The sequence below is a fragment of the Haliaeetus leucocephalus genome, unplaced genomic scaffold (genome assembly GCF_000737465.1).
Source record: "Haliaeetus leucocephalus isolate CR32 unplaced genomic scaffold, Haliaeetus_leucocephalus-4.0 Scaffold932, whole genome shotgun sequence".
Lineage (NCBI taxonomy): Eukaryota > Metazoa > Chordata > Aves > Accipitriformes > Accipitridae > Haliaeetus > Haliaeetus leucocephalus.
In genome coordinates, this window is record NW_010973368.1 from 10,167,197 (window position 1) to 10,194,823 (window position 27,627).

General features: G+C 41.6%; 1 protein-coding gene across 5 annotated transcripts in view; it reads right to left on the reverse strand.

The window, feature by feature from the left end:
• Positions 1-27,627, reverse strand: part of FOXN3 (forkhead box N3) — a 179,619-nt gene that overhangs the window by 22,759 nt on the left and 129,233 nt on the right. For 3 of the 5 annotated variants that reach the window (XM_010583813.1, XM_010583814.1, XM_010583812.1), the window contains exon 5: positions 6,325-6,390. The exons of the other annotated variants lie outside the window; for them this stretch is intronic. In XM_010583813.1, coding sequence (XP_010582115.1) covers positions 6,325-6,390 — 66 coding nt within the window. The remainder of the gene's footprint in view (positions 1-6,324; positions 6,391-27,627) is intronic. 5 annotated transcript variants of the gene reach the window in all.

The window sequence follows — 27,627 nt, forward strand, 5'->3', positions numbered from 1 at the left end:
AAATACTCAATGGATAGAGTCATCAAACACCCCAACAGCTCACTAAATAAGGAAACCAACTTCCTGCTTAAATGTTGGCACGTGGAAGTTAAGTGAAATATCAGCGCTGAGAGCGATTTGTTGTAAATCAAGAAAATTAAAAAGAAATGGGTAACAAACATGTCTTTATGTCATCTAGGAAACAAGCGTACAGTTCATTAAACTGTCTAGCTCAAGGTAGCCAACATTTAGACTAGTGAAGAAGACTGAATCATATTTATTGAAAACAAACTTTAAAAAAGTAGAATATTAGAGTATGAAGGTATCCTGTAGGGACAGACTGGTTCTCTGCCTCTTCTGTCATCATGTGGCACATGCATTTATCTCAGGGCTGTCTTCCCTGACCCATCTCTTGTAGCACAGAAGAAATCATTATAGACAAGAGATACTGAGTTTCTGCTAATATCTGTCAGCTTCAGCTTCTTTCTGCCAATCTCTCTTCCAGGACAGTGTTCAGCAGAATACTTTATCTCAGGCTACAAGAAATGAAAATAGAAAATTGCTAATGATGTATAATCAATGGGACATCAGAAGTTGCCAAAAGCAACTGTTATCTGCCAAATGTGTAACTTTATTCACTTCAACTCTCTTATCCCAGGCATAAATTTGATGCCATCTGCCTAACTTCTATTTTACTGCTCAAGGACAATTTTACAGCTCTTAAACTCCACAGTCTGTAGTCCTAACAAACTGCAAATCAAGAATACATCCAACAAGCCTTTTACTCTAAACAAAAATTTGGAGGTGGGGTGGGGGTGGAAGAAGTGTATTCTGATAAACCTATCACACTCATACCTTGTCTAAGGACATTTAATAAAAATAATTCAATCTTCTGTGTTATTTTTTTGTGCAAGCAGAAAACCACAGCAAGCCATTCTTCATTTTGGTGATGCTGGAACTGCTCAACAACAAACTAAACCATGGTGCTAAATCAAAATATGAGGAGCAAGGAGAAAGAAGTAGAAAGTATTTTGTAAAAGTAAGTTTTCTTCCCAATTCTGTTTCCTCACTTTAATGACTTGGTACTGAAACACTGAAGTAAAAACAAACAAACAAACAAAAAAACCCCCAAAAATTCTCCTTAACAGAAGTTGAGGATCCCATTCCCCCCAAAATCCCAGCAACCAGAAGGGAAAGTTTATACCCTATGAAAATGTCTTTTCCTAATTTCCAATTTTCACTTTGATACAGACACCATGACAGTCAGAAAAAATAGCTTTATGAAACATTTTACAGTCAACGATTTATCATTTTCTGATATAAAAAGTTAGGCTAGAAGCTGTCTAATAAGTTACGGTAAGTGACTTGTCCACAAGCAGTACAAACAGAACATTACAGTTATTGAGTTTCATATACAATAAAAATGTCCCAAGAAAACAGCATGTTCTATCTGATCCTATTTGGAGGACTTCTGTCTGTTATTAAGGCAATTTTAGATCCAATTTTTTTGTCTTGATTTTGTCTTGCATTAGCTTAAAAAGCAAATTTCATCAGGATACAATTTTAGAAGTGTAGAGGTACAGTATTAGTAGATCTCTTTAGGGAATTTCTTCTCCCACCAAATTTAAAATACAGGTATCTATTCTGGGTTTTATATGCTTTGAGACAAAGATTAATGAACATTTCCAAACCAGAGAGACATTGATCACACCACTGGAAAGCCTGCTTTTTAAGAAGCACCCAGCAAAACTCCATGGTCATATCTTCCCAAACATCTCTACCAGAGCATTTCGGTCTCCTGGAAGGAACCACCCATAAAACCAGTGTTGCAAAGTCCCCTGAAGGCCACCACTTTCCAGCTAACCTGGGTGCGTAGTGGTGAGCAGTATCAAAAAGAGAAAACGGATGTTCAGAGCTGAGGACTCTCAGTTTCCTGGTTTCTACCCAAACCCTTTCTGTGAGCACTGTTTATAGCTGTTTGCACTATTAAACTTCAGCTTGAGCAATGTACTTACATTTGTGTGCGATTCCCAAATTATATAGCAATGGGCAAAGGACTACTCATGAATTTGAAGCTATGTATAATATCGCTGAGTCAAGACCTTCTTGAATTAAATCAAGATTTCCAGTATAATCACTTTGACGGCAGCGTTGTTTCACTAGCAGTAGCAGTAATACACTACACACGCTCCCCTCTGACTGGTCCTTCCCTCAGAGCAAATGGTTCCAAGTTCAGAATGACCTCACCAACTAAGAAGGTACTGCTACTTAAAATGCTTACAGTGACTTGAATCTCAGGAAGTCCAAACACACTGCAAAACCACCAAAACCAATTCCATCTTATTCATGGCAAAACACAATGTTTTGGAAAGACTAAATGACATGCCCAGGATGACACACTCTTGAAGTCGGAACGCTACACTGAGTGACAGCTGGTAACATTTCCTTTCAAAACACCGGTAAGAATTTAAGTACTGAAAATCTTAGCAATTGTACAAAACTAATCCACGGGCTTCACTGAGTTAGTAACCATGACTTCTAAACTGAGCTTTACCATTTGTTCACTCTCTCCTTTTCCTCTGTCCTCTCTGTGAATTAGATTCCCATCAGGGAAAACAGGCCCAGAAATTTGATGAAACTTGCCCAAGATGGACCAGCCAGTACCCAGTTCGCTGCAGGTCAAAATACAGTTTTCAATGCAACTCATGTATTTTGGAATTAATATTCATGTACTGGCTACTAATAAAATCCAAAGTATTCGTAACTGGTGATAGCTGCTGTTTCTTTTTAAACGTAATCAATCCATACAAAACTTGATGAAATACAAGGACGTCCATAAACCGAAGCAAAAAAAGTATTAAAACCATGTTCCTACATGCCCATAGCATATCACAGTATCTTTCACGCTTTATTCTTGGTGCCAGTTGGATTGTATGTTTCAGTAGAGTCTTGCACAGAGCTGGGTATTTTGAGCTTCTTCCTTTAGTTACAACCTAGAAATATTTGGTCTGGGAAGATACTGCAAAGTGTTAATATTCTAGAAATTGATTTCTGATGTCAACACCCCAACTATAATTGCATTATGTCCAACCTTTAGTGACAACGGGAACAACCAATTTCATGAGTCTATAAAATAAAACCTGCACAAACACAAATAATCCCAATAATGGTGTTTTACTCTTTCATTCTGCCGTATTATTTTCTTCCATGAAAACTAACGCATGGGGTGATTGGGGTAAATGGTAAGCAATGTTTGTGCCAGCTCAGACACCATTTCAAGATTTCATATAAAAGCAAAAGCTGATTTTAAAATTCATGTGTGGTTGTTAGTAGTGTTTCACACATGGGTATGGAATTTTAAATGGTCATTTAAAACCATAAAGCCAATTAATCAATCTGTTACAAAGCAGGAACAGTTTACTTTGGATTTTCTAATGCCACTGAGATGGGATTCTTTTCTGACAGACTATATTAGAAGAATAAATTTTAATAAGACTTTGAATGATGGCTGTAGGTAACTTCATCCTAAAGATGCTTTTAGCACTCACATTGCCTAGACGAGCACAGATTTTTATCCTGCTTGAAAGGTAGCTTTTAATCCAAGAAGATGCCTTCAAAGTCAAAACCCAACACATGTAACTATCCACACAAACATGAATCCAGACTGTCACAATCTGCTCTGGAGGTATCCACATTTCACAACGATGGTTAAGTGTTTGTAGGACAGGCAAAGGCATTAATGGACCAGAGTTTTGAACTTTCTGACTTGTCAAGTTGTTATACCATGAAACGACACTCAGGATCCGCCTCCATCTCACCATCTTTGTTGTGGAAGTAACTGACACACTCGGAGTCAGAGTCTCAGACCAAAAGGGTGTTTTCAGTCAGGTATTAACACCTTTGGCCAAACTGTAAATTATGTCTGTCTCTCTTCAAACCACTTCCAGGCAAGCTTGTCTTCAGAAGATGGGGCATTTTGCAGCCCTGATGGCTTGAGCACATCCTTGACACCACAGTCTGATATGATGAACAGAACTCTGAATCTTCAAGGGATCAAACGGTACCAGCATGCTTACTGCCCTGATCATTCACAGCTTGATTTACAGACCACTGTAGTCACTGACAAAGCAGAGAATGAACTGTGAGCTTCTAGACGATGCTCAGCATTGCGATGCAATTTTTATAGCCCAATTGCCTTTTATTTGAAAACTAATTTTAAATGTGATTTTTCATGTAATTGTTTCTCAATATGCAGTAGTAATTAATTTGCTTTAAGTTGCCTGAGATTTTCCTAACCTGGTAGATAAGTAAGATCCAACTGCAATTCATAAGACAGGCTGATTTACTACCTCAGGTATCCATTCACAGACACACAAAAATGTTTCTCCTTCGTAATTTAGAGGACTTCTCAGGAGGTTACAATAAAAACTTCGGCCCTTCCCTCGTGGCACCAGCCAATTCTACCCAGTATGTGGAAGGATTCATGAAGTTCTGAGCAGACCCTACATTTAAGTTTAAAGGCATAGAGGAAGACCTTGTTACTTCCAGACATCAAGGAGGGAGCAATGTGAATGAGGAGCCATCTTTCTGTTTTCATCTTCCTCTCACTTTTGACATCCTGACACAACAGCCCACTGGGAAGGTGACATGGGGGGAGAGATATACCAAACTCGTAGAAGGCTAGAACTTCCTTCCTCAGAGCAACCTCTACAAACTAAAATAGCAATAAGCCATTTGCCAACCTGCAAGCTATGATCTCTATGAAGTGACAGTGCCCAAGTCTCCAAATCACTTCCATGCAAACACCTGCAATGCTGGCACACATGAGTATGTGATAAAAATCTGCAGTGTGTTTAGTACACGCAGCTTACTATAGATCTCCTCCCTTTCCTGTGTGCAATCTTCTGCTCTCCAGTTCCTCCAGGAGTTCAGATTATTCTGCGTTTTCCCCATCCTTTTCTGTGCACATACTGCTTCATGTGTCCTCTCTCTCACATACCCTTTTAACTCTGCACTTTCATTCTACTCCAACTTCTTTCCCCCTTTTCTCTGCCCCACAAATATGGCTTCTTTAAATTTCTGATCCTTTGAAGATCTCTCATTTTATTCTTCCCACTAAGCCCAATGATAACCTCCTCTCCCCAATAAAATTTTTTCCTTTTTCCTACCTACACGTTGCTGCGATTGCTCGCCCTTTTACCATGCATAGTCCCTGAAGGCTGTTTAGGTGAGGAGGACAAGGACCACTCTTGGCTCCTTCCGGAACGGACAGTTTCTTGGTACATTGCGCTCTACCCGAGAGGCGCTTCTCAAGAGGCATTTCTCTGGCAGGGTCACAAAGCAGGCTGACAATAGCTTTCCTTGGCTGCACAGGAAATGCTTTGATGGTAATTGACTCTCTTCCCCAGGCAGAGTATCAAAGTGCGAATCAAGGCTTCCTCTGGAATTTGGATTTGGTTGCCTGAGCTAGAACAATAGTGGTGATGCTAGACAGGCTTGATAACGGCTTCTATTTTAACTTCTGCCTTTATTTTTTAGAGCTGCCTGTCACTTGGCATTACTACCATGCTTGCTGACCAGCGATATGTTTGTTTTCTTGTACTCCCTGCTTTTGTGCAGTTGTATTCCTCTACGGATTCCTCTAATACCTTCACTGCAAGCTCTGTGGGGCAGGATGATTCCTGCACTATTTGCACAGCCCAGTACAGTGGGGGCCAAGGCCCCTTCAGAGCTCTGTTAATACACAGCTTCAAAACCTTGGGCCTGGTCACAGAACAAGGAGGACAGTATTGGCAGGAAATGAGACCTTTCCTTGCTCCCCGAAGCCTGCCTACTGCCTTGCATCAGACAGAGCAAAAAAGCAAAATGGGCAGGATGTGTGCAAAGAAGGAGTTGAAACAGTGCCCAAGTGAAAGGAAAGTATCCAGATGGCTGTGGTAACTTGCACGATGGGAGTCAAATCAAAACAAAATGAAAACAAAACCATATGCCACGTACCCTTCGCTCTCTTGCTCTCTTTCTCTCCCTGCCCTTCTCCTGGCTGTTGCCCCAGGTCTTTCTATCAGTACGGATAATAGTATGTTACTCAGTTATGTGTATGTCATGAATAACAATAACCCCTCTTTTACATTAGAGATCACGGATTACTATTATTCATGTAGCAAATAATGTAATACGAACCACAAAATTACACTCATGTAAGGGTCAAGGAAGTGTAAGGGTCTACAAGGGAAGTTGAAGTCCTTCATTAAATCCTTCTTTTTATCTGGTACGCTGTATACTTATAAAAGAGAGTATTAACTTTACACGTCTATGTTGCTATATGCTATAGAAATATCTACTCACAACCTGCTTGTATCTCAGGGGGAGTATTCAAAAGCATCATGGCAGTGGCAGCATCAATGTCAGGATCTGGAAAAATCAACCAATAAATACATTATTTACAACTGGGCTAATCTTCTTGCCCCCGTTGCTAAACTATAGGTTCAACCAAATCTCTGCAGTAAAAAAGTATAAGCGTTCATTATTCAGAGGGCTCGTTGATCACACATTGAATTTACCCCCAAACTTGCATGTGATCCCATTGCTACTATTAAGTAGAGCGCAGTGGTGAGTGTCACCAAACCATACTTCTGTGTGCATGATACCTTTGCTGTTAGCCTCATGAATTTGCTGTTTAATTCTGTGGAGAGTATTTAGATTTCATTACAAAGGATCTGTGAAAGCAGGTGCAACATCACAATTTGGAAGCAACACACAGGGATGAGCTGATGGTGGAGTGGCAAAGCGTAAGGAACACCTAGACCTGAGCAAGTACAGAAGATGACACTCGGTCATTTCGATTTGTCGATAAGGATTTCAGCAGTTTGAGAGACTGTTGGAAGCCAAACAGCTACAATTAAGGGAAAAATAAAAAAAAGAAACGAGCATTTCATTGAAGCACCAACTTATTTGCATCCTCATCCATTGTCACTTTAATATAACCAAAATCATCGGCTGGCTGCTGTTATTCTTAAATTGGTTTCTGAATCCATCACGAACAGTCACTTGACAGATGGTAAGTTATAGAGACAGAACAAAATATGATCCTTTTATAACTATATTCACTGGCTTCACACACAGCAGCTCGGCTGCTATGGAAATGTAGGTAGCTATGACAACAGTAAACAACCCCACAACGGCCACTGAATAAGCTGAAAAGAACATCTGCCCCAGCAAAGCGTCCCAGCTGCCCTGGGGCGCAACTTGCTAATCGTGCAGTGATGCCCTGTGACAGAGAAAGCCGCCTATGCCATGTCCAAATAAATGAAGTGTGCAATTGAAGCAGACATAAAAACGCACACCCTGGCCGACTGCTGCCTCTGTGCTGCTAAACTGAATGACTAATGAGTATGCATTTGTTGTTTGGTTTGGTTTTTTTTTTTTTTCCAGCTTGTCAGTATTTATACTAAATTACATACCAAAAATTTCAATTTACTGCTAATAGCTCCATGGCACTTTATTTTGGCTATTATGTCAGAAAATTACTTTTCACTGTTAAAAGTATATGTGTATTGTACCTTTATATATTTCAAATCTATTTCCAGTAATGTGATGTGGTATAAAGTCCTGCAATTTATTAACAATACAAAAGACAGAGAGGATTTCAATATCTGCTTAAGGAAAATAGAAATTCACTTGACCAATTAAGGAAAAAAAAAGGAATTTTTTATTAGTTTAGGTATGTAGTATTTTTCTGTGAATAGCTGGAAACACACTTCTAATGGCTACTCTATTATTTAATTGCTGTAACAGTAAAGAGAGCAACAGTGTAGCAGGTGTAAAACTAAAGTGGAAGCAGCAGCAGACTAAATTAGTATAAAAGCTGCTCTCATACTGGAAAGCAGGTGCCTGTCTGTCTCCTGGACAGGTCAGCACATTCTTTTCCAAAAGTCACCAGGAGACTCCTCAGAAAAGCAGCTTTACCAACTTATGATCATTTTCAGGTTTGAGGGTACACCAAAAGCAGTATTCCTGCTGTGAGCATCTATGCTGAAAGTGCCATTTCCAAATAGCTTCACTCCCAAACACATGCCATGTTGCAGGACTGGGTCCACACAGCACATAGCCCACAGCCCATGTGGCAAGAGTTTCCCTTTAGTCAAACTGAAGAGGGATAATCTATCTAACATTAAAAAGCACGACAAAGAGCAAAGAAGCCTGAGAAATAAAGCAAAGCAAACCAGAATTCTTCCATCTCTTTCATACCATAAAATCAGGAGATTGTTAGACGTTGTATTTACTGTATCATAATCCGTACAGCCAACTTCAGCATTCATTTGTTGGCTGTTCCTAAATTGTGTTTTCTTGTTTTACTTTAAAGAAGAACCCACCACTGGGCAACATTGTAACATAATGTTAATTTTGCTGTTGAAAGAATAAAAGGACACAACCAGAAAAAACCACATTTCCTGCTGACTTGGGGTTTTGCTTGTGTAACAAACTCTGTGCTTTGAGATAAAATTGATGCAACCAGTTTATCTTGAAAGGTGCATTCTTAGCCTTCGGACCACTAATGGTACCACCATGTTTCTGTAATGACTTCATGACTGTTTACAACACATGACTGCATCCACAGCAGCTGTTTTCCAAAGCACAACCATGATTCAAGCCCATCCACGCATGCTATGCTGTCTCCAGCTCTGTTTCTCTTGCTCTGTTCTTGAAGAAACCAGACAGCTATTCCGTAATGCCTTGGCAGAGGTAAGAGGGCTTGGAGACATGGACCCAGGGTGGTGTCAGTAGGACCGAGGACAACGTGCTTTGGGTTGTCCTTCTGCGGAGATCAAAGAAAAAGGTAGAGGGACTGGCCGCACAAGGAAGACAAGGGCCAAGGGCCAGCAGTCAGAGACCACACAAAGAGGTACAGAAGCAACATCCAAGGCCGGTTCATTCTTGCACAGCATTTACGCTCACAATTTGGAGGTGTTCTCCTGAGAAGGATGTCAAGAAGAAGAGCCAAGAAGTAGTCATGAGGAGCAGCACTGAAGGCAGGCGAATGAAGGGCGCCCCTCCTTGGACTGGCATTTCTTGCTTAGGCTCCTGGTACCCACCAGCGCCCACCCGCTGACGGCCCTTTCCCCACGGCTGGCGTCTTCGTGAAGTCTCTTCCATGCGGATCCTCTCACTTCTAGCAGTAAGGGCTGATCTCACGTGGCAGCCCAACCAGCTTGGTAACTGGATCCTCTCCTTTCTACCTGTCTGTCTGTGCTCATGAAGCTGTGGATTTCATAACTGAGATCTCTGCCCTGCCTGAAGTCTGCGATCAACACAAAAGCTCCTGAAGTTATTAACAGTGGGTGGTTAGTGAAAAATGATTGCAGGAACTTCTTTCCCTAGGAAACCAGGTTAAAAATAACTACATACAAAGTTTTGGAATTTGGAAAATTAAGTATTTAAATGAATGCCTTCTGGTTTCTTTTTGCTAATTAAAGTGGTGAATTGATGGCATGCACAAACTGTACGTTTGTTTTTTGCTAGTGGAAAGCAGAAGATGCCCAACTTTCCCAGTGGAAGAGGAAAGCAAGGAACAACAAAGAAAAGGAAGGATTGTGGGTGTTGTACAACAAAGGAAGAGTACATCAAAGTCTCAACAGGCAACATCGGAGAGTGACAAAAAAATAGTGACAAAAATTGCCAGCAGCCACAGCTCTCTCCCTAACAGATGACTGCTGTCTACACACTCAGTGCCTCACGCTACAATCTGAAGTTTCAGTGCTTGGTCCCTCATCCACCAAGTGTCCTTTGCCAGGGTATCGGAAAGGACCTGCAAAAAACCTTAAGCACTTAGACTAACTCATACGGCATGAAAGCATACATTGCAATGCAGTTCAAAGCCACCACAGCTGTAGTACCTCCCCTTGCAGTGGGAGCCTACTGTTATTTTTTGCCAGCATTGCTTTCAAAGACAAAACTTCTTTTGATGAAGGCAATACAAACAAAGGATAAGTCACAAACCTCACGGCAGGTCTGTTCGCTGCATTTTAGATTCAAGTCCCTATTATTCAGCAAAGCGTTCAAAAGTGAACACCAAATCAGTAAACAGCATCTAGTTCCTTCATTGAGGAACTAACCTACAATTTATCACTCTGTGGAATTATATATAGTGCATATTGTCAAGACGTGACATGCTTTGAGCCAAAATTCACTCTGCACATTACCTGTATAGATCAGAATCTGTCCTGCACAGACATGTGAAGTGGCAAAATAGTAGGCATGAAATATTTTGACATGAGAATACATACAAACACTCAGCAATGCAGAGGATAGCCCTCAGGTAGCAGACTATTTATTCTAGAATTGACAAAAAATAATTAAAAACCAACAGGTACCTGAGAAAGCCGGATGTGACAGCTGTCCTTTTATTATGTTGTGATCTCCCATCCAAGTTCATTTACTAGAGAGAGGAAGTGTTTTATAATCTTCCATATTATTTTCATATTTTTACTCCAAACTTTGATCTGATTTCACTGAATGCTTCAAATCGATCCCCTTCCAACTAAGTCGTAATAAAAATTAGGATAACACAGTCCCTCTTGATTTTGCTAGAGGGTATTTATTTTTACAGCCATACTATAAGGCTTTAAAGAAAACAGCAGTTGAAGCAGTTCAAAGCAACCATGGCCTGAATTTTCCAGCACAGATGCCTAGAGAGAGGCACTTAAGATGCATATTTAGGTACTACTAAAATGTTACTGCCAACTGACGTAAAAAATATAGTTAGTAAATAAACTGCACCATCTGTACACTACAACCATTGCCATGTTATCTCATCAGGAAGGAATTTATAAGATCTTCTTTAATTTAAAGTTACTACATCTAAAATAGAATTGTTTTTGTAAAGAATATCACTTCACCATTCAGTATGCTGATTTTTGGCCCCTTCTGCCTCAGCATCCTCCACTGCTTTTTTCAATTCAAATGCTCTCCTCTAGCTGGAATGCATAAAACTTACTGCCACTGTACTCAGAAGATAGAAGTCCAGTTTATTACTTTTCTACAAGATCAGTCTTTTTATTCCCTACCTCAATTCCTAGCACAGCCCATTCCTACACATTTCTTGTGATTTGATCCTTTGATATTTTCAATTTTCAGCAGCAGGAAAATGTTGCAAAAGCAACACTCTGTCTTCCACCTTTTACCTTCAGGCTTATTAAATTGCAACATAGCAAATAGCAGCTTGCCTCTGTTTAACTTGTCTGTTAATAGATGTGCCTTTTCCCTTCCCACATCATGATGGTTAACCTTGGTCCAAGTCAGGTTAGGTCAAAGACATAGAGAATAATTAATAGAGTGAAGGCTTCCCCCCCCCCCCTTTTTTTTTCTTTTTGATTTTTAATTTATTTTGCCTGATGACAGAATAAGAACATAGCTGTTAAAATAAAACTGCAATGTGCAAGACAGAAAGAAATACCTGAAGAGAACTGCAAGTACTGTAATTCTGTCAGGCTCCTTGGTGTAGGATGCCACTCAGGACACTTCTGAAATATTTAAATAAGGTTGAGAAGAGCTCTTAAAATAAACAGAATACTTGTGGAAGCATACGGTAAACCAATAGGATTCAGAACCAAGAGCTTGGGAAGAAACAAGACATTATATTCATACCTCAACAACAGTGCACGAAAAGACCAAGAATGAGAATTCTGGAAGCTGTATAATAGAGGCCAGGAGGAAGCAATTTCACTAGCAATACAAAATTGGTCTGGCAGTCACAGTGGTTCTCCCACGCCTTTGAAAGGATCTAGTATGAGACACAGAAGAAGAAAGGTACGGGTCTAAACGAACCAATAATTTTTCCTGTTCTTAAGTTCATTTCCAGCACTGCCGAGTAAGCTACAGCAGAAATTATTCTGAGAGGTCTAATTTAAAAAAATTACAGAATACCTGTAACAGAAACCTTCTTCCTGCTCCTCTATTTTGTTAAATTTGTATCATCATGAAGCTATACATACAATTTCCATTCTCTAGCAATGCCATTTTATCAGCTGAAAAACTGTATAAACAAACAGTTACAACATATATGCTTGTTAAAAATATTAGCTTTAATAAAAAGAATGGTAGGAGAAAGAGTTACAGAAGGTCTTGCGCATGCACAAACTCAAAGAGGTTCATCTATCATTTGGAAAGCTGTATGAAACCAAAACATATCATCCTAACTTTTCATCTCAGTAGTAAAGATTAAGATCAGTTAACTGTTAAAAGAAAGACTCACAACACTGATATATATTCTACCAGTGCAAGATAAAAATCTTTTAAGAGACAGCTGACTAAAGAGAGATGAGATATAGATCTTATACATAAAAATGGCGTATTATAATACATTCTCTGCTTAAGAACATGGTGGAGATGTTTGCTTTGGTTTTGTTCCTTTATTTTTAAAGTATTTTTTCATTTTGGTGTACAATAATGGCAAGCTTAATTTTCAGTGCTGAAGGATGTGAAAATAAAATTTACCCATCACAAATGAAACAGTAAAGTCCTTTTTGACTCCATCCAGCCTGTGCAGTGTGTAGTACTGAACAGAAAACATCAGCTGGAGAAAGCACCAGCCAGTGAGCCTAGCACAGAAGAGAGAAACAATGTGCTGTTCCATCATGTACTTACCTTATTTGTGATGAGGAATTTCAACCATCTCCTTAACTGCTTGCGGCAGCCTCAGCTTCAACAGTGGAAGATGGGATTATGAGGGCTGTAACTCCTTGCAGCCTTACAGGTTGCACACAGGTTTTTTTTTGACCAAAGGATACACATACACACAAATGCACATGCTCTTTGTCCCCAGTTACGCAGATGTGTGTTAGCTCTAAATGGGACATCAAGGTCATCCTTGCTCAAGCTTTCATAATGTCCCTGCTGCTAACACTAGGTTTTTCTTCCAGCAAAGTAGGAGGATGGCTGGCAGGAGGAAGCCCTCTAGAAAACTCTTACCATTTAAGACCAAATAAACCATACCTTATTGTCCCATACACATGTTTGTTGTAAGAACTCATTTCTTTCTCAGGCTATTTCAAAATACATTTGTGTCCATCAGACCTTGAGAACTGAGTACGTCTTTCAGTCCAGCAAGCGCAGGACATGCCAACTGGAAAAGAACCGACACATCTCACATAGCCCGAGTGACCCTTGGGGGAATGTTTACAGTCCCGCCCCCAGCCACTGGCTCTGTAGGAAAAGGCGGCTTTTGGGTACTTTCACTGCAAGATGAGTCTTCAGGAGGGTGTCACCCAAACATCCCAGCTACTGGAACCACCATGGCACAAGGCACAGCATGAACGCGCCAAGGGAAGGCTTGGGGAGGTGAACATAAATTCCACACCAGTTTCAGGATCCAGAAAGCAAAGGGGAAGATGTCAGATAAACATGAAAACAACAGTGAGAAAGGTATTTCAGGGATTTGAAGGAAAAAAATGATACTAATGATGAGAAAAGGGGTCAGGCATGTGACACCGACAGTGAAAGGACTGTATATAGTCTAACTAGGGAGCCAAATGCAGTCTAAAACCAAAAACAAGAGCAGAAAAGGTGAACAAAAAATCCGGTAGCTAAAATAGCTGTGTGCTAATAATGCAGGCAGACTGACATAACAAAAGAGGAACTCAAGGCACTAGTGTTATTACAGGAAAATTCACAAACAGGGTGGAACAGCAATTATTATTGAAACAGGTGTCAAAAGGTCTGTGCTTTTCAAGGAAAAGAAACACAGGTTTTATATGGTAGGACACTGTCATGCAATAATGAAACAGCAGACTTTGGAAATAGAAGAAAACAGAAAATGTCTGGAAATGCTGTGGAAAGATGGTCAAAGAAGACGTCTAAGAGAGACACTGGGTCTGCTCTTGACTTCTTGCACCAGATATGGATCTGGATAGCACTCTGCATCATTGAAGAAATGGGAATTATGTCATCACAGGAGACTAACTTCACAATACAGATTGGAGAACAAATGCTATTAACCACAGTAAGGCCAGTTATTCCTGGATGTGACAGCTGACAAGTTTCTTTATCCATGTTGCTGAATGAACAAGAATAGATTCTTTTCTGCTCTTTATCTTAAGTAATGAGGATGACTTTGGAACAGGGGACCACAAAACGATTCAGTTTAGATTAAGTGGGAAGGATAACAGCAAGCCTAATTTTGTTTGAGATCTATAATTTCCAAAGAGCAAGTTTTGATGAACTAAATGGCTCCCGTGGAACCTCTGGGAAACAGACTGGGCTGAGGAACTCTAGACCTCAGCGTGAGGGATGCTGCAGTTTCTGCAAGTCACTATGCAAAGAGCTCACTCTAACTTGTATCCTGAGAAAACTAGGAAAGATTCATTCTTTCAAAAAAAGAACAAAAAAGCTAAAAACCCAAGCTGTACAACTGAACCGACATGGAAACTGACTTTAGGAGAGAAAACAGAGAGCTTGGCTTACTCAGTTAAGCAAAACAAAGGCAGAAAAGAAGTAAGATTCTGCCAATACAATGAGGTGACCATGGGATGCTGGGGGGAAAAGCAAGGAACAACTATTAAGTTTAAAGACAGTTTCAGTAAACCAACATTGGCTGAAGACAGAATGTAACCAGAACATTTCTATACAACAGTGTCCTGGTTTCAGCTGGGATAGAGTTAACTGTCTTCCTAGTAGCTGGTACAGTGCTATGTTTTGAGTTCAGTATGTGAAGAATGTTGATAACACACTGATGTTTTCAGTTGTTGCTAAGTAGTGTTTAGACTAAAGTCAAGGATTTTTCAGCTTCTCATGCCCAGCCAGCGAGAAAGTTGGAGGGGCACAAGAAGTTGGCATGGGACACAGCCAGGGCACCTGACCCAAACTGGCCAACGGTGTATTCCATACCATGGGACGTCCCATCTAGTTTAGGAACTGGGAAGTGGGGGCAGGGGATCGCTGCTCGGGCACTAGCTGGGTGTCGGTCGGCGGGTGGTGAGCAATTGCCCTGAGCATCGTTTGTACATTTCAATCCTTTTCTTACTACTGTTGTCATTTTATTAGTGTTATCATTATCATTATTAGTTTCTTCTTTTCTGTTCTATTAAACTGTTCTTATCTCAACCCACGGGTTTTGCTTCTTTTTCCCGATTTTCTCCCCCATCCCATTGGATGGGGGGGAGTGAGTGAGCGGCTGCGTGGTGCTTAGTTGCTGGCTGGGGTTAAACCATGACAAACAGACCAATGGTATTTTGGGAAAACTCTTCTAACAGGAGCTGGAACAAGGTAAAAAGTTTGAATGTGAGTTTTCAGAAGTATTTACGCAGTGTTGTTGCTCACAGTGTGACGCAGGGAAAGGGACTCTCCAGAAGCTGCCTTCCAAACTGTGCTTCTCTAGGGCAGGTAAGCCCACTGCAAAACTCTATGACAGAGAAGGAAAGAGCACAAAAACACAGTCATGAAGAAACTATGCCAGTGGAAGCCTATTTGCACAGAGGCTCATCTACATGCACTTGCAGAAGCACCAGGATGATGTCTGACACTCCAGGACCAGACCTTGCACCACTTCATGACAAAGCCAACCTGCAAAAAGCTTACGGGCAGTGCTACAGATGCACAGGACCCATGCCTAACAGCTTCCAGGGTGCAATGTGCCCTGAGCTGCTGAACTCAGGCAGGATGCCTGAAGCTTGGTGGCTATCTGCACTTGGAGGAGAGCAGCGCAGAGCTGGAGCCTCGTACCTGACAGTCAAGGCAGTGTGGAGTGGTGATGTAAGCCCACAGCTGTCATATGCAGCCTGAACCCTGTGGCAGCAGCCTTAAGCATGTAAGCAAGACTGCTGGTACAATGAAGAGGAGCTAGACAGAGGCTACTCCAGTAGCACTTGAACCATGGCACTATGAAGGAAAGCCAGTGAGCAAGCCACATGAGACCTGGCTTGCAAGTGGTCTCACCTCTCCCGTTGCACCCCCACGCCTGCATATCAACTTCTGTTCAGACTCTTCTCCCTTCTGCTTTCCTCTGCAGGACAGTGGAGCAGGTCCAGGCAGGAAGGTGCAGAGAGGTGCCCGCAGGCAGAGCCTTGTACGTGGGGGACTGGGAAAACCAGAGGGGCAGGACAGTGGCCCACAGCTTAGGGAGGTTTGTGCACAGGGGCTTCCTCGTGAACCTAGGAAAGGCTAGGAAAATTACCTGCAAGCCCAACAGTTCCCACTCTGGTGTATGCTGTGCAATCCTGGGTTTCAAGGCACGGATGTAGGCAGGACAGCTAGAATTGCCACCAGGAGTATGTTAAAAGAAACAGTATAAGCATGACGAACTAGCAGGTACACAGACAGGCAGGCATGCAGTCTGCCAGGGCTCAACACCATACCACACAGCCATGACAGCCAGCCCAGGCTTGCCCTCCAGTTCTAGATTAGGTGTTTTTTCCTCAGGAGGGAGGCTGGATAAACGGAGGTGTGTTAGTGCTAATTCTTGAGTAAAGTCACACCTGAGAGAATGGATCACTTTTTGTTTGTAGAGTTATGTCCAAGACAGGCAGGCATATTATAAATAAAGAAAAATGAAAGTCTGTACCATTTACTTTCCTTCTTCCTGAGACTGAGATCAACTAACAGTCACCAGTATGAATCAATCAATAAACAAATAAATCAAATTACTAGTTTTGGAAACCTATTATTAAACGCATTGCAAAACCCTGCTGGGGCAACTGTTTCTCCCTTGCCAATCTCTTGCAAGTGTATCCCCATTAAAGACCAACAGGACTAGACACAAACTTATCCAAACAAATGGAAGCAGACTAAAGCCTATTTTCCATCAGAGCACTAGACAATCATTATTTTGCATTGCTGCGAGGCAGCCCCAGCCTGTAAATGGAGACGCTAAAGACTCGCCCAGGTCCGTGGCTGATGGCTTAGCACTCTCCACAGGGAGTGATGTTCAACATGGCTGGAACAAGCTGCTCTTCTGCTTCTCAGAAGGAAATCAATGGAGGAAGGAAGACAGCCCCAGCAATATGGCCATCATCTGACAAAACTGGTTCCACTCTTCCTGCAATACTCCTTCTAAACTTCTTTGATTTTCAAATAAAGGAAATAACAGAAGAGCAGGAATCTAGTGTTTAGGGCCTTTTGACTTTTTTTGCTGGAGAGGTTCCCAAGTGGGCTGAGGGATGACACACAGGCCAATGGTAAGGCAGTGCAGGAAGTAACATTATTTTTGAAGGATTATTATCATGAAATATGAAAACAAAGATAGCCTTTGAAGATCTTGACATTCCCACTGCAGACATCTACAAGATAACCAATGGAGTAGCAGAATTACTTTCTAATTACAACAATAGATATTCCGAGACCATTTTGGCCTTTTTTAGTGAAAGCTCCTGCTGAAAGCAGCACAGGGAACATAAGCTGCCTGAACACTGAAGACACTTTCAAGAGCGAAATTAGTCAGCCTTAGGTTGGGGCTTTAGCTTAGCTTAAATAGCATATATAATACTAGGATTTATTTAAAACAACTGCAACACTGTTTAGACTAAGAATTACATCCTAGTCATTATTGTTTCTTACTTCAATACTTCATAGAAGAGATTTTGTAGAAGATATGTTGCAAACCTGAAAAAAACTATTAAACTCGCTTTCGCTTACATTCTTCTTGAATTCAGTTGCATATGTATCTCAGACCTTCCAGTAAACACTTTGCTAATGCAAAGATTTAGTACCATCTGTGCTATATAGTAGCAAACGTGTAAGTTAAATATTGGCTTTGCTGGAATATTTACTTAAACATTTCAAAACCAGAGGAAATACGAAATGCCATGAACTGAAATGTGAGAGAATGATTCACTTGAGTCTATAGAGAGCGAGCACAAATGCAAGACTGCAGCTCAGTCGCATTTACAGGCCCCTTGGATGTTTCTAAGGTGCCAAACTGCTATCATGTAGCTTCTTTCTAACCAAAACGGTTGAAACAACTTTTTACTTACTATGTTACATTTTAATTAAAAAGGAAGGGGAGACACAGGATTCAACTTCTGCCAACCTCTGATTTGCTATGAATGATCCTGTTCAAACTCCTTGGTCTCTGAATTGCCGCTAGCTGACAGGTGAGGTTATCGGAGGAGTAAGGAATGGGCAGAATACAACCAGAATTCCTTTACAAACTCTTTCAGATCCTCAGCTGAAGTGTATTTACTTCACAAAACAGAGTGGGTAAGCTAAGGGGCTCTCATCCCGTTCTCTTTGTGCAGTGAACAGGAACCCAAACTGACCACGTGCACAGGCTGTGCCTAGAAGAAGTTGCTGGACATTTAAAAAAATATGAAATGAAGCTTTATCCAGATAGTAGTGAGAGCTGTGGCTGTAATCCAGGAAAGCACTTATATGTGTATACAAAGCCAGACAACGCGTGGTGCCTTTGGAAGAGGATCAGAGTACCAGCATCCTGCAGGGCTCAGCCCCAGACTGGAACAGCTGGGCAGCTTAACTACAGCTCAGGACAGTTTTGTAAAAAATTAGTGCTTTCATTAAAAGAAATCACAAGTGTGTTTTGTGCCATTCTCACAGGCATACAGCAAGGCCGGAGAGGAAACCACCTTTTAAATGATGCTAGATCTTGTTTCCCTTGCAGCTCCGCAGCGTAGCTCCCCATCCCAGGCAGCCGTGTCCTTGCTGGGAAGGGACGGCTGTTGCTCCAGCCAAACGAGCAGCATGACAAAAGCTGCCATAAAGAAAGAGAGGGCTTGCTTCTAGTAAGTATGAAGTTTTCTTGTCAATTTTGTGTTTATAACCAAATAGAAAAAATGTTGCACGTTTCTTTTTGTACTCCAAAATGTCAACAAACTCTTCTGAGAGCTGGTGTACTGATTTTAAGCATGAGTTTCTTGTCAGTGCAGCACACAGGCATCTCTCTGGCCTTTTAGAGAGTTCTGCTTCATGTACATACAGCAAACAGTTCATACTAACTCTGCCAGCTCAAATTCAATTTACTAGTGTGATCTGTGTGTCAGTTCTGTGTGTCTGTGAGAGTAAAGCACCAGCTGTCTGGGGAAACAAATCTTAATGTTTGGTAATCAGATCGATTACAACAGAACAAAACAGAGAGAACCCATTTGTCTTGCTCCCCTCCCCATCTCTGCCTCTCTGCGCACTAATCTGTAACGATCGCCTGCCCTCTCACGGGAGAGTCAAACGGACAGCGACCCACCACCGCACAGACGCCCTCCCAACTCATCTCACCACCCTTCACGGCCAGAAGATGAAGAGTTTCTAAGTAGCCCAGTGTCTGTTGAAGATTTCCCTTCCCACTCTGAACCTCCCTGCTTCTCCCTCTCTCCAGCAGGGGGTAGAACTATCTCAAAATATAAGGGTGGCGGACCTCCAGAAAAGCCAATGCAGAAAGAAAAAAGCTCCTATTTATTTTTCCTTTTAATGCCATCATTTACAGGCAAACAGCTGTCTTGCACGCAGTCAGGAATAGAACTGAAAACCTTACAGGGATCCTTTCCCCTCCCCTAACACATACCTGATGCCCCAATTTGGAAACAATTATTCATAAATCTGGTGCAACATTTCATCCGGTACAACAAACATACTAATGGCATGTATTACAGTCTTTGTAGAGCCTTTGTTATAAAAGCCACAAATATTCTGCCATTGGGAACACACAAATGAAAATATTTCTATTTTATGAAAAACTGTCAGTGAAATTCCAGTAAAGTCAGAGACCTGGTAGTTACAGGACTTCTTAGTGCAGAAAACCAAGTGCTAGATTGTACAACGACAATACAGTTACAGAAAACAGTGTAAGGCCTTAAAATGGCTGGAGATAAGTTCTATCACTCACTTGTTTCAGAGGAGACTAACAGTGGTAATTATGCCTGATTAAAAATCAATGTTGCTAGACTTGATGTTAGCTGGGAAGGGCCTGGAATTCATAAATCCCAAAACTTTTAATGCCAGGAAAGCATTGAGCTACATCTTCCTTTACCAGGGATGAATGTAAGCAGCTCCCTTCCTTTTAGTTTCACGGCAAAGTATCCAGAAACACGTTTGAGGTTGGTTTTCATGTCATTACTGGTATTTTAACAGAAGTGTGAGGATTTATTTGCAATGTTACAAAGAGCTTACTTATAAAGTTAGTTTTAGAAGTGGGAAAACTTCCTTTTCTACTCCTCTCATGCCAGCCAGCAACATCAAATCTGATCTGGCCCTCAATCATGATAATGCAGCACAGCTTGCTTAGGCTTTTTACTGATGGGACTGCTTTGAGATTGCTAGAAAGGATGCTGATGAGTATTAACTATGATGTCTGTCATTTTGTATCTCTGGGTAATCCTACAGCTCTACCATTATGATAGCAGAGTGCCTCTCAAGAATTGAAACACAGAACTTCTCTCTTCTTTCAAAACTTTTAGATTAAGTAGTTTGACTAAGGGTATATGTGTACATCAAAGAAAAAGAGACACGCACATGCATACAAGGTACTGGAGAAAAAGTGCAGAAGGTAGAAAAATGAATTTTTGCAGCAAACCCTGTGATAACACTCTGGCTGAGTGTGTATCCTACATGAACTCCACCTTCCATGGTCCTCAAAGCTAAGGCTACACTGCAATGAAATTACCAAAGGAGGTCACAGCTTTTCAGGGGGCAGAACTGGAGGAAATCTCTTGGAAAGCTTTGACTATTTGGACAACCATGTTGGCTTTCCAGGCTGGAAACTCAACAGATACATTTGTAAGAGCCTCTATACAACGTAGCAGGATCTTTTTTTTTTTTTTTTTTTTTAACCAGCTGAAGGGTTCTGTCAGAGCAGCAAATCCATTTTTATTGGAAAGTCATGTAAGGGTATATATTCCACCCAGACCAACAGAGAGGCTCTAAGTCCACTGTTAAAGATGGATGGAGCAGATATTTCTCGCTGGCCTAGCAAAATGGTCATCCAATAGCTCTGAAAAACTGAAAGGCCCCCAGAGCAGAGGCAGAAGCAATGGTCTGCCACAGAAAGGACATTCCCTAGTGTTGTCCCATGTTCTCCACCACCACACTTTTATCATTTGCTCACAGAAATCTGTATTTGGTACAACAGACCAAAGCCCTGGCTGCAAAGAGCTGCACGATTGCCTCCCATGTCAGCTGATGCCATCACCTCCATGACAGGAGATGCACAAATCTTACATCACCACAGTGCTACCAGCTGACCAAATCTAGAGGAAGCTCCTCACTGACCCCACACAGATGTTTAGTCTTCTCCAAATTTGCTCGTTTGCACACGTTCTTATCAAACCGACCCTTACCTTGCTTTAGGAATGTGGCTAGGGAAGAGCAGCTGACTACCATTACATCTGTATTTCACAAGCTGGCAAAACAGTTTTCCTTTCAGATACCCTAAGCGTACCCAAAGTTATTGCCATTAGTGGCTTGCCCCTCTTTACCCCACAGAATGCAACTGAAAACACATTTCTGGTCAAAGCCTTTCGTTAATACTTAAACATCACTCCCCTCCAATTTTCCTTTCTTTCCATTTGCCTGTTCCTCTTTGGCATATATCAGTCCTTCCAGCAGGCTTTTTCCCTTTTTCCATACAGGTAAGTGCATGGTACCCATCACTGTGGTACCAGAGCTCCTCACCACTGGACAGACGCACCAACACCCTCTGCCTAAGACCCCCAGCAGGCTGGGACAGGGCTGGGGCCTGAGTTTCGGCAGGGTCAGAAACACAACCCCTCCGGGGCAGACAGCCATAGCTGAACACTGAAATACAATGCGTTGATAAGTAGGTCAGCTTGTTCCTATAAAGGCAACGGGTTTAATGCCAACCGTGCCTGCCAGCGGAGTAGGAAGCGACTGCAGTTTTCCCCCCTGATTCCCACATTCAGCCCCTTCGAAGCCTCAACGCTCCTGCTCTGCCGTTGCCCTCCGGGCGGCAGGGCAGGGCTCATGGGGTGCCCGCAGCCCCGCTGTACCTTGGCCCGCTGCAACTTTGCCTTTGCAGGGCTTCGGTCAGGAGCCACCGCTGAAACCTTGCACCAGAAAGCAAATTCCAAGAAAACAAACACTATCACTAGGCAATTGAAATGCAGTTGGTAGCAACAAACAAACCTGCTATGTCTGCAATGAGGATCTAAGGCTCTGTTCTTGCCAACAGGTTCAACAGGTTTTGACTATTAAGTCACCTCGAGCTTTATTAGTGCCTAAAAGGGAAACACTGCAAAGACCTTGTCACTTGGGGTTTCACTGCTGTCCCTGCTTTAGTGCAGCTCCCCCCCCTTAGCAAGGAAGTATTTTGACGCTCTTTAAATAAGTCAAGAAAAACATTTCCCTCCTGTCCAACTAAAGCATTTAAGCGTCCCCACGTAGTACTATGTGTGCCTGAAGCAGGGCTGCATGCAAGCACCTGCGGGAATGGGAGGTGGGGAGGGGGCAGCACCCTGCCTGCAGGGGAGCGGGAACACTTTTCAGTTTGCAGGAGTTTTCAGTTGCGCAACGAAGCGGACCTTGGAGTGAAAGGTGGTGCGAGACAGCACACTGGGCCTTCGCGCAGCAGAAGCACACCTGGGGTGCCTGCTTGCCAGGCCCACCAATACAGTCCTCAGTGATCCCACCATAAAAACCTGGGGCTGAACCTTACCCACACAGCTTCTTCGCCTTATCACAGCTGATACAGAAAGCTCCCCTGAACAGAAGGATCACTGCTTGCAAAGGACACCAGTTTATTTTAAAAAAGGCTCTGATACACTCTTGTCATTTTCTTTAAATATAACAGCAGTCAATGGCATTTACTAAATACAGTGCAAAAGGCAAGACAAACATTTCTTCTCTCAATGAAGCAGCTCACTATGATGCCTCTGCAAATGGGTCTCCATGAATCAACCCAACATGGCATCGCATGAACTGCAAGACCACAACACAATGCCCAAATGCCATCTGCTCCTCCCATGAGCTGGTCTTGAAAGCCTTTAGCTTTTGTGAACAACTGCTGGTCCACTTTATTTTGAGATGCTGCACAATGTAGCAGAACACACTTACAAGCTGACTATAATCAAAAGCTTTATAGTCTGCTAAACTTGTTTTAAATAATGCATAAATACCAAAAAAGACACACTGTACTCTTCATCAATTTTCATGTGAACTCGGTGCTCTGTCTGTTGCATTTTCTGTTTATAGCAGCACAGCTTTAAACCACAGAATAAATAGTATTATTTTCTGTTCCCTTTTAGCTCTAGCCCAGAAACATACCCTACATTTAATTACTGTTTTGGTAGAGTCCACCTACGCAGACAGGCTATGCTTGCATGAATCAACTGGTATCTCCGGATTCAGAGCACAGAAGAGGTTAAAAAAAATGAGGGCACTTATGTCAGCCCCTCCTTCCTCTCCCCTGCATTTCATCATACTGAAAGGGTTTAAAAGTAAAAAATTCCTTCCACATCATATAATCCTGGCATCTGCTGTGCAGCAAATCAAGCTCACTCATTTTGCTGTGTTATTCCCAAAAGTAACTGTACAGATTTGGGTCTAGAACTGCATTTTCCACTCCCTGAAGTTTCCAAATACCTGTTTTTCCTATTTAGGCACATCAGAAAAAGCAGTAAACACAGCTAGTAAATACAAAGCAATCTTCTCTGTCTAAGTGCAATTCTGATTGCATTACTTAAGAAATACAATTTCCTGAGGCCTTTTACTACCTTATTTTATGATACACATGATATGGTATCAATCTACCAACTTCCTTCTGCTGCCCCTTTCTTCAGCGGCCCGCAGCTCACCCGTGACATTATGTAGTTCAAATATGAAGCCATTACCAAGATTAAGCCACAGAAAGAATCCAGTCTAGAGAGTGAGTAGGTCATTGTGGTCATGTTTATTATTTAATAACAGTGGGAATAATTCATATGACAGCAACAATTCTCTACCACTCCATTTATCAATTTCAAAGTAAAGTACCTCAGACTCCAGGCACTGATGGCAGACTGAAGGCTCAATCCATCTGGACTCTCTCTGCCAAGCCCTGGGCCCATATTCAAGGATGGAGTCTAGGGTATGATATATGGGAACAGTCCTTCTTCACCTGTACCTATGTCTAGCAAACCTGTGCCAGCAAAATCTTGGGAGTAGCACAGCCTCAAATTCACATCCTATTTCCATGCAGACACTGTGGTTTCAGATAATGTGTTTCATTCTCCCTTCTAAATGGATGGAGTTTAATTTTTCTCCTTTGCATAGGCTGCCTGGCTGGTGTACTCACTCTGCAAGCTTTTTGAGGCAAAAACTGTCTTATTACATATATGTCCTGAAGTCTACAATTTCTCAGATATTTTTAACATGACTGAACAAGAAACCTAATGTCCTCACTGACACCTTTCTCAGATATATCTTTTTTTTGCGAAACAGAGCAGTGTCTGTCATGAAGCTAACATAATCATTAATTTTCTTCTTTAACATGCTTTCCTTCACACCCTTGCTATTTGTTAATGTGATTTTCAATACACATTGAAGCTACAATGAAACAGAAACAGGAAGAGAAAGGAGGAGATGACCGTAAAACTTAAAACGTTATCCCAAGAATCCCCCTATTCCTACACAACTCACAGATGAGGCATTTTACTTTCAGCTTGCTTTTTCCTACATGCCTTCACCCTGCAGCCTCGACAATTGATGAACTACGAACTGGGTTTCCAAATCCTTACAAGAGGGCCAAGGTTTCTGCTTTTTTTGTTTGGCTAATCTTTTCACATCTATTTGCCTTGCTGCCACGACAACTAAACAGCACATAAGTGATTTGGGTTCATTCAATAGATTCCAAATTGGGAGCTGGCCTATTTTATTTGCTTTAGGGCAAAAGAAGGAAGCAAACAGCAGCTTTGTAAGTGAAGTTGCCGATATTCTTCTCTCAATTATGGCTGTGAAAAGATATAGAAATGCAAAGTACTCTTTACAAACAGAGTCACTTCATGCTGATCCAACTTGTTTCAATTCACTTTAATTTGATTCCGCCTCTAGAAGTGGTTTAACTTTGATACCTACTATGGTTTTTTACATTTAGACAGATTGTTTTCAACTCAGCAGGACAAAGTAATGTTAGTAAGTTCCATTTAGTTTTGAGTATTTGCTTAAAAGAGGGGTGGGAGCTCACAACCAACAAACCCTGTGGCTCTGACTAGCTCTCTGGGTGCACAATGCCATCTTCTCGTTTGTATCATCTGACCAATTCCCAGTGCTAACATTGCTTAATACTTTTAAGACTTTTCCACTAAGGTGGAAAAGAAAAAGCAACTTTAAAAGGTCTAAAAAACACCCACAAAAGCATTTTTTAATAATTGCTTGCCAAGGATGTACTGCTGCATAATAATTTTGCAGAGTAGCTGCAGCAGGCAATCAGGTCTGGCATATGGTAGTTCAGCCGCAGTTTGAAATAGGTACTGCTTTGAAGCGCAACTTTACTGCTACATGACTTTATGGCAGTAATTTGAAGACTTCTTACCCAATGTAAAAAAAAAAAAAAAATTAACAAAAAGAACCCACTGGAATCAGCATATTCTTTAATAAAATAAATGTGTTTTGAAACTTTCAAAGTTCATTGAGCTTCTTCCCAGCCTGGCCCTGGCAACTAAACAAGTACAATACACATCATGGCAAGGGGCCAGAGTAATATCACAGCTAGGAATCCCCTTTCTTTAAAAGTCCACCCAATTGCACGAATGAGATTCAGCATTTCTTACATGGGTTTTAAAAACCAAACAATTCCTGCATCTTCACTGAAATGTAACTCTCTCTCTTACAAAATTCTGCAAGGAGCAGAGTTCCAGAACAGGGGACACAGACAGGCTCACTTGGCTCCTCCAGCAGAGTAGGAGCATCTCCCCTTTCAGCTACTCCATATGCACTGCAGGCATTGGCAGAGAGAACTGTGAATTCAGCAACATCACACTGGGATGTAAAAACCCCATAGCCACTAACACACAACTATCAGAAAGTCCCTAATGCTACCTTACTCCTTATTTAATACGTGCTCGAAAACCATCATGGCACCTATATGATTAAAAATTTAATAAGTAATTGGGATTCTTGCTGGGGGAGAGGATGGAGGAATGGAAGAACGGGAGAGGAACAACAGATTTCTTACCTGGTAACACCACCTGAAGATGTATGAGAAAAGAACCAAAAAGATGCTGCCTCAGAGGCCCAACAAATTCTGGGCAACTGGTCAGGCAAATACAAAAATGTACAACTGATACAAGATTCACGGACCTGGAGGGGGACAGAAGTTTGCTCCTTTGTAAGCTGAAGGTAGAAAGTCAACCAAAAAAGACATAAACAGACCTCCACAAAGTTGACCCAACTCTACTTTCTGGTGTTGATTACAGCCCTGTAGAGACACTCCCCCCCGCCGCGTTCCCCACACGAAGGTTGTCGCATTACACAAACACTACAAATGATTAAAAATTACATGAAATTTTACAAAATTACATGGTATGCTTCTGCTTCTGTTGCCAGCCCCGAAGTGTTTAGCACACTGTTATGCTATCAAGTTTTGTACTCTGTGCCAGTCACTCCCCAAGGTGTTTATGTGAAGCACTCAGGCAAAATGAACAGAACATCTGTATTCTATTTGCTAATGAGCAATCATCATTTCTACAATTCTCCAGCCAGGGATTTTGCTGTTTGGAATACTAATGCCATTTAAAAAAATTAAAGGGAAAAAAAAAAGTTCTGCTCATTAGTACTACAGTTACTAAAATACTTTTGTGGTATTTACAATGCAACCAGGCTTCCATTTCCATTGCTTTCCAGTATTTTTACAAAATTAGAGCTTTCAGAAATAAAAACTTTGATGATATATACTTAATGTATTTTCAGAATTAGCATCATTCGCAATGCAGCTCTTGCTTTAATTACATTTTACCCACACAGAGGCAAGGATTTAAAATAAACTATTATAAAAGCTTTTCAAACACACCCTACTGAAGATTCCCTTCATTTCTTGCTTTTTGTATTGTGGCAGCACCCACAGCAGGCTAGATGAGGTAAAAAAGGAGTTATGAAAATACAGGCCATGGTCTACAAACTTAATTATATGAAATTCCTATGTGCGCAGAGAGAGTGAGAGAATACAACAGCTTTGAAACTCAGGACGTGTTTTGTCTGCAGACAGAAACAGCTATCAGTTTCCCTTCTAACCAATAGATATTTGCATCACATGAGGACGAGGATTATCCTCTGACGGAAAGGTCACATCATGAAAACAGCAACATGTGAGGGAGCGCTCTCGGCTGCCTCCCCCCTCACTGCAGCACTTGGGCATTTCGGATGTGAACCTCCCTTATCATCCCGCGCATCAGAAATAATTCTGCTGAAGTCAGTGAAGTTGAAGAGCAGCAAAAGAGATCAGAATGGGATATTAAAGTCGACAAACTCAATTGAAGTGGCTTATATAAGAATCATCTTTATACTTGCTCACGGTGTACCGAAACATAACTTCCCAGGCAAGAGAAAGATGACTAAATACAGGATTTGATTGATCTAGCTAAGAGAGTCCGATATGGTACTCGTGCTGCCTGTGGGTGCAGGTGAGGGGAAAGCATCCCTGCCAGGCAGAAAGAACACAGTACACCAGAAAGGTCTGTTTTTCCACATGAGAGCAGAGATGTATTTCAATACACCGTGATACCCTTT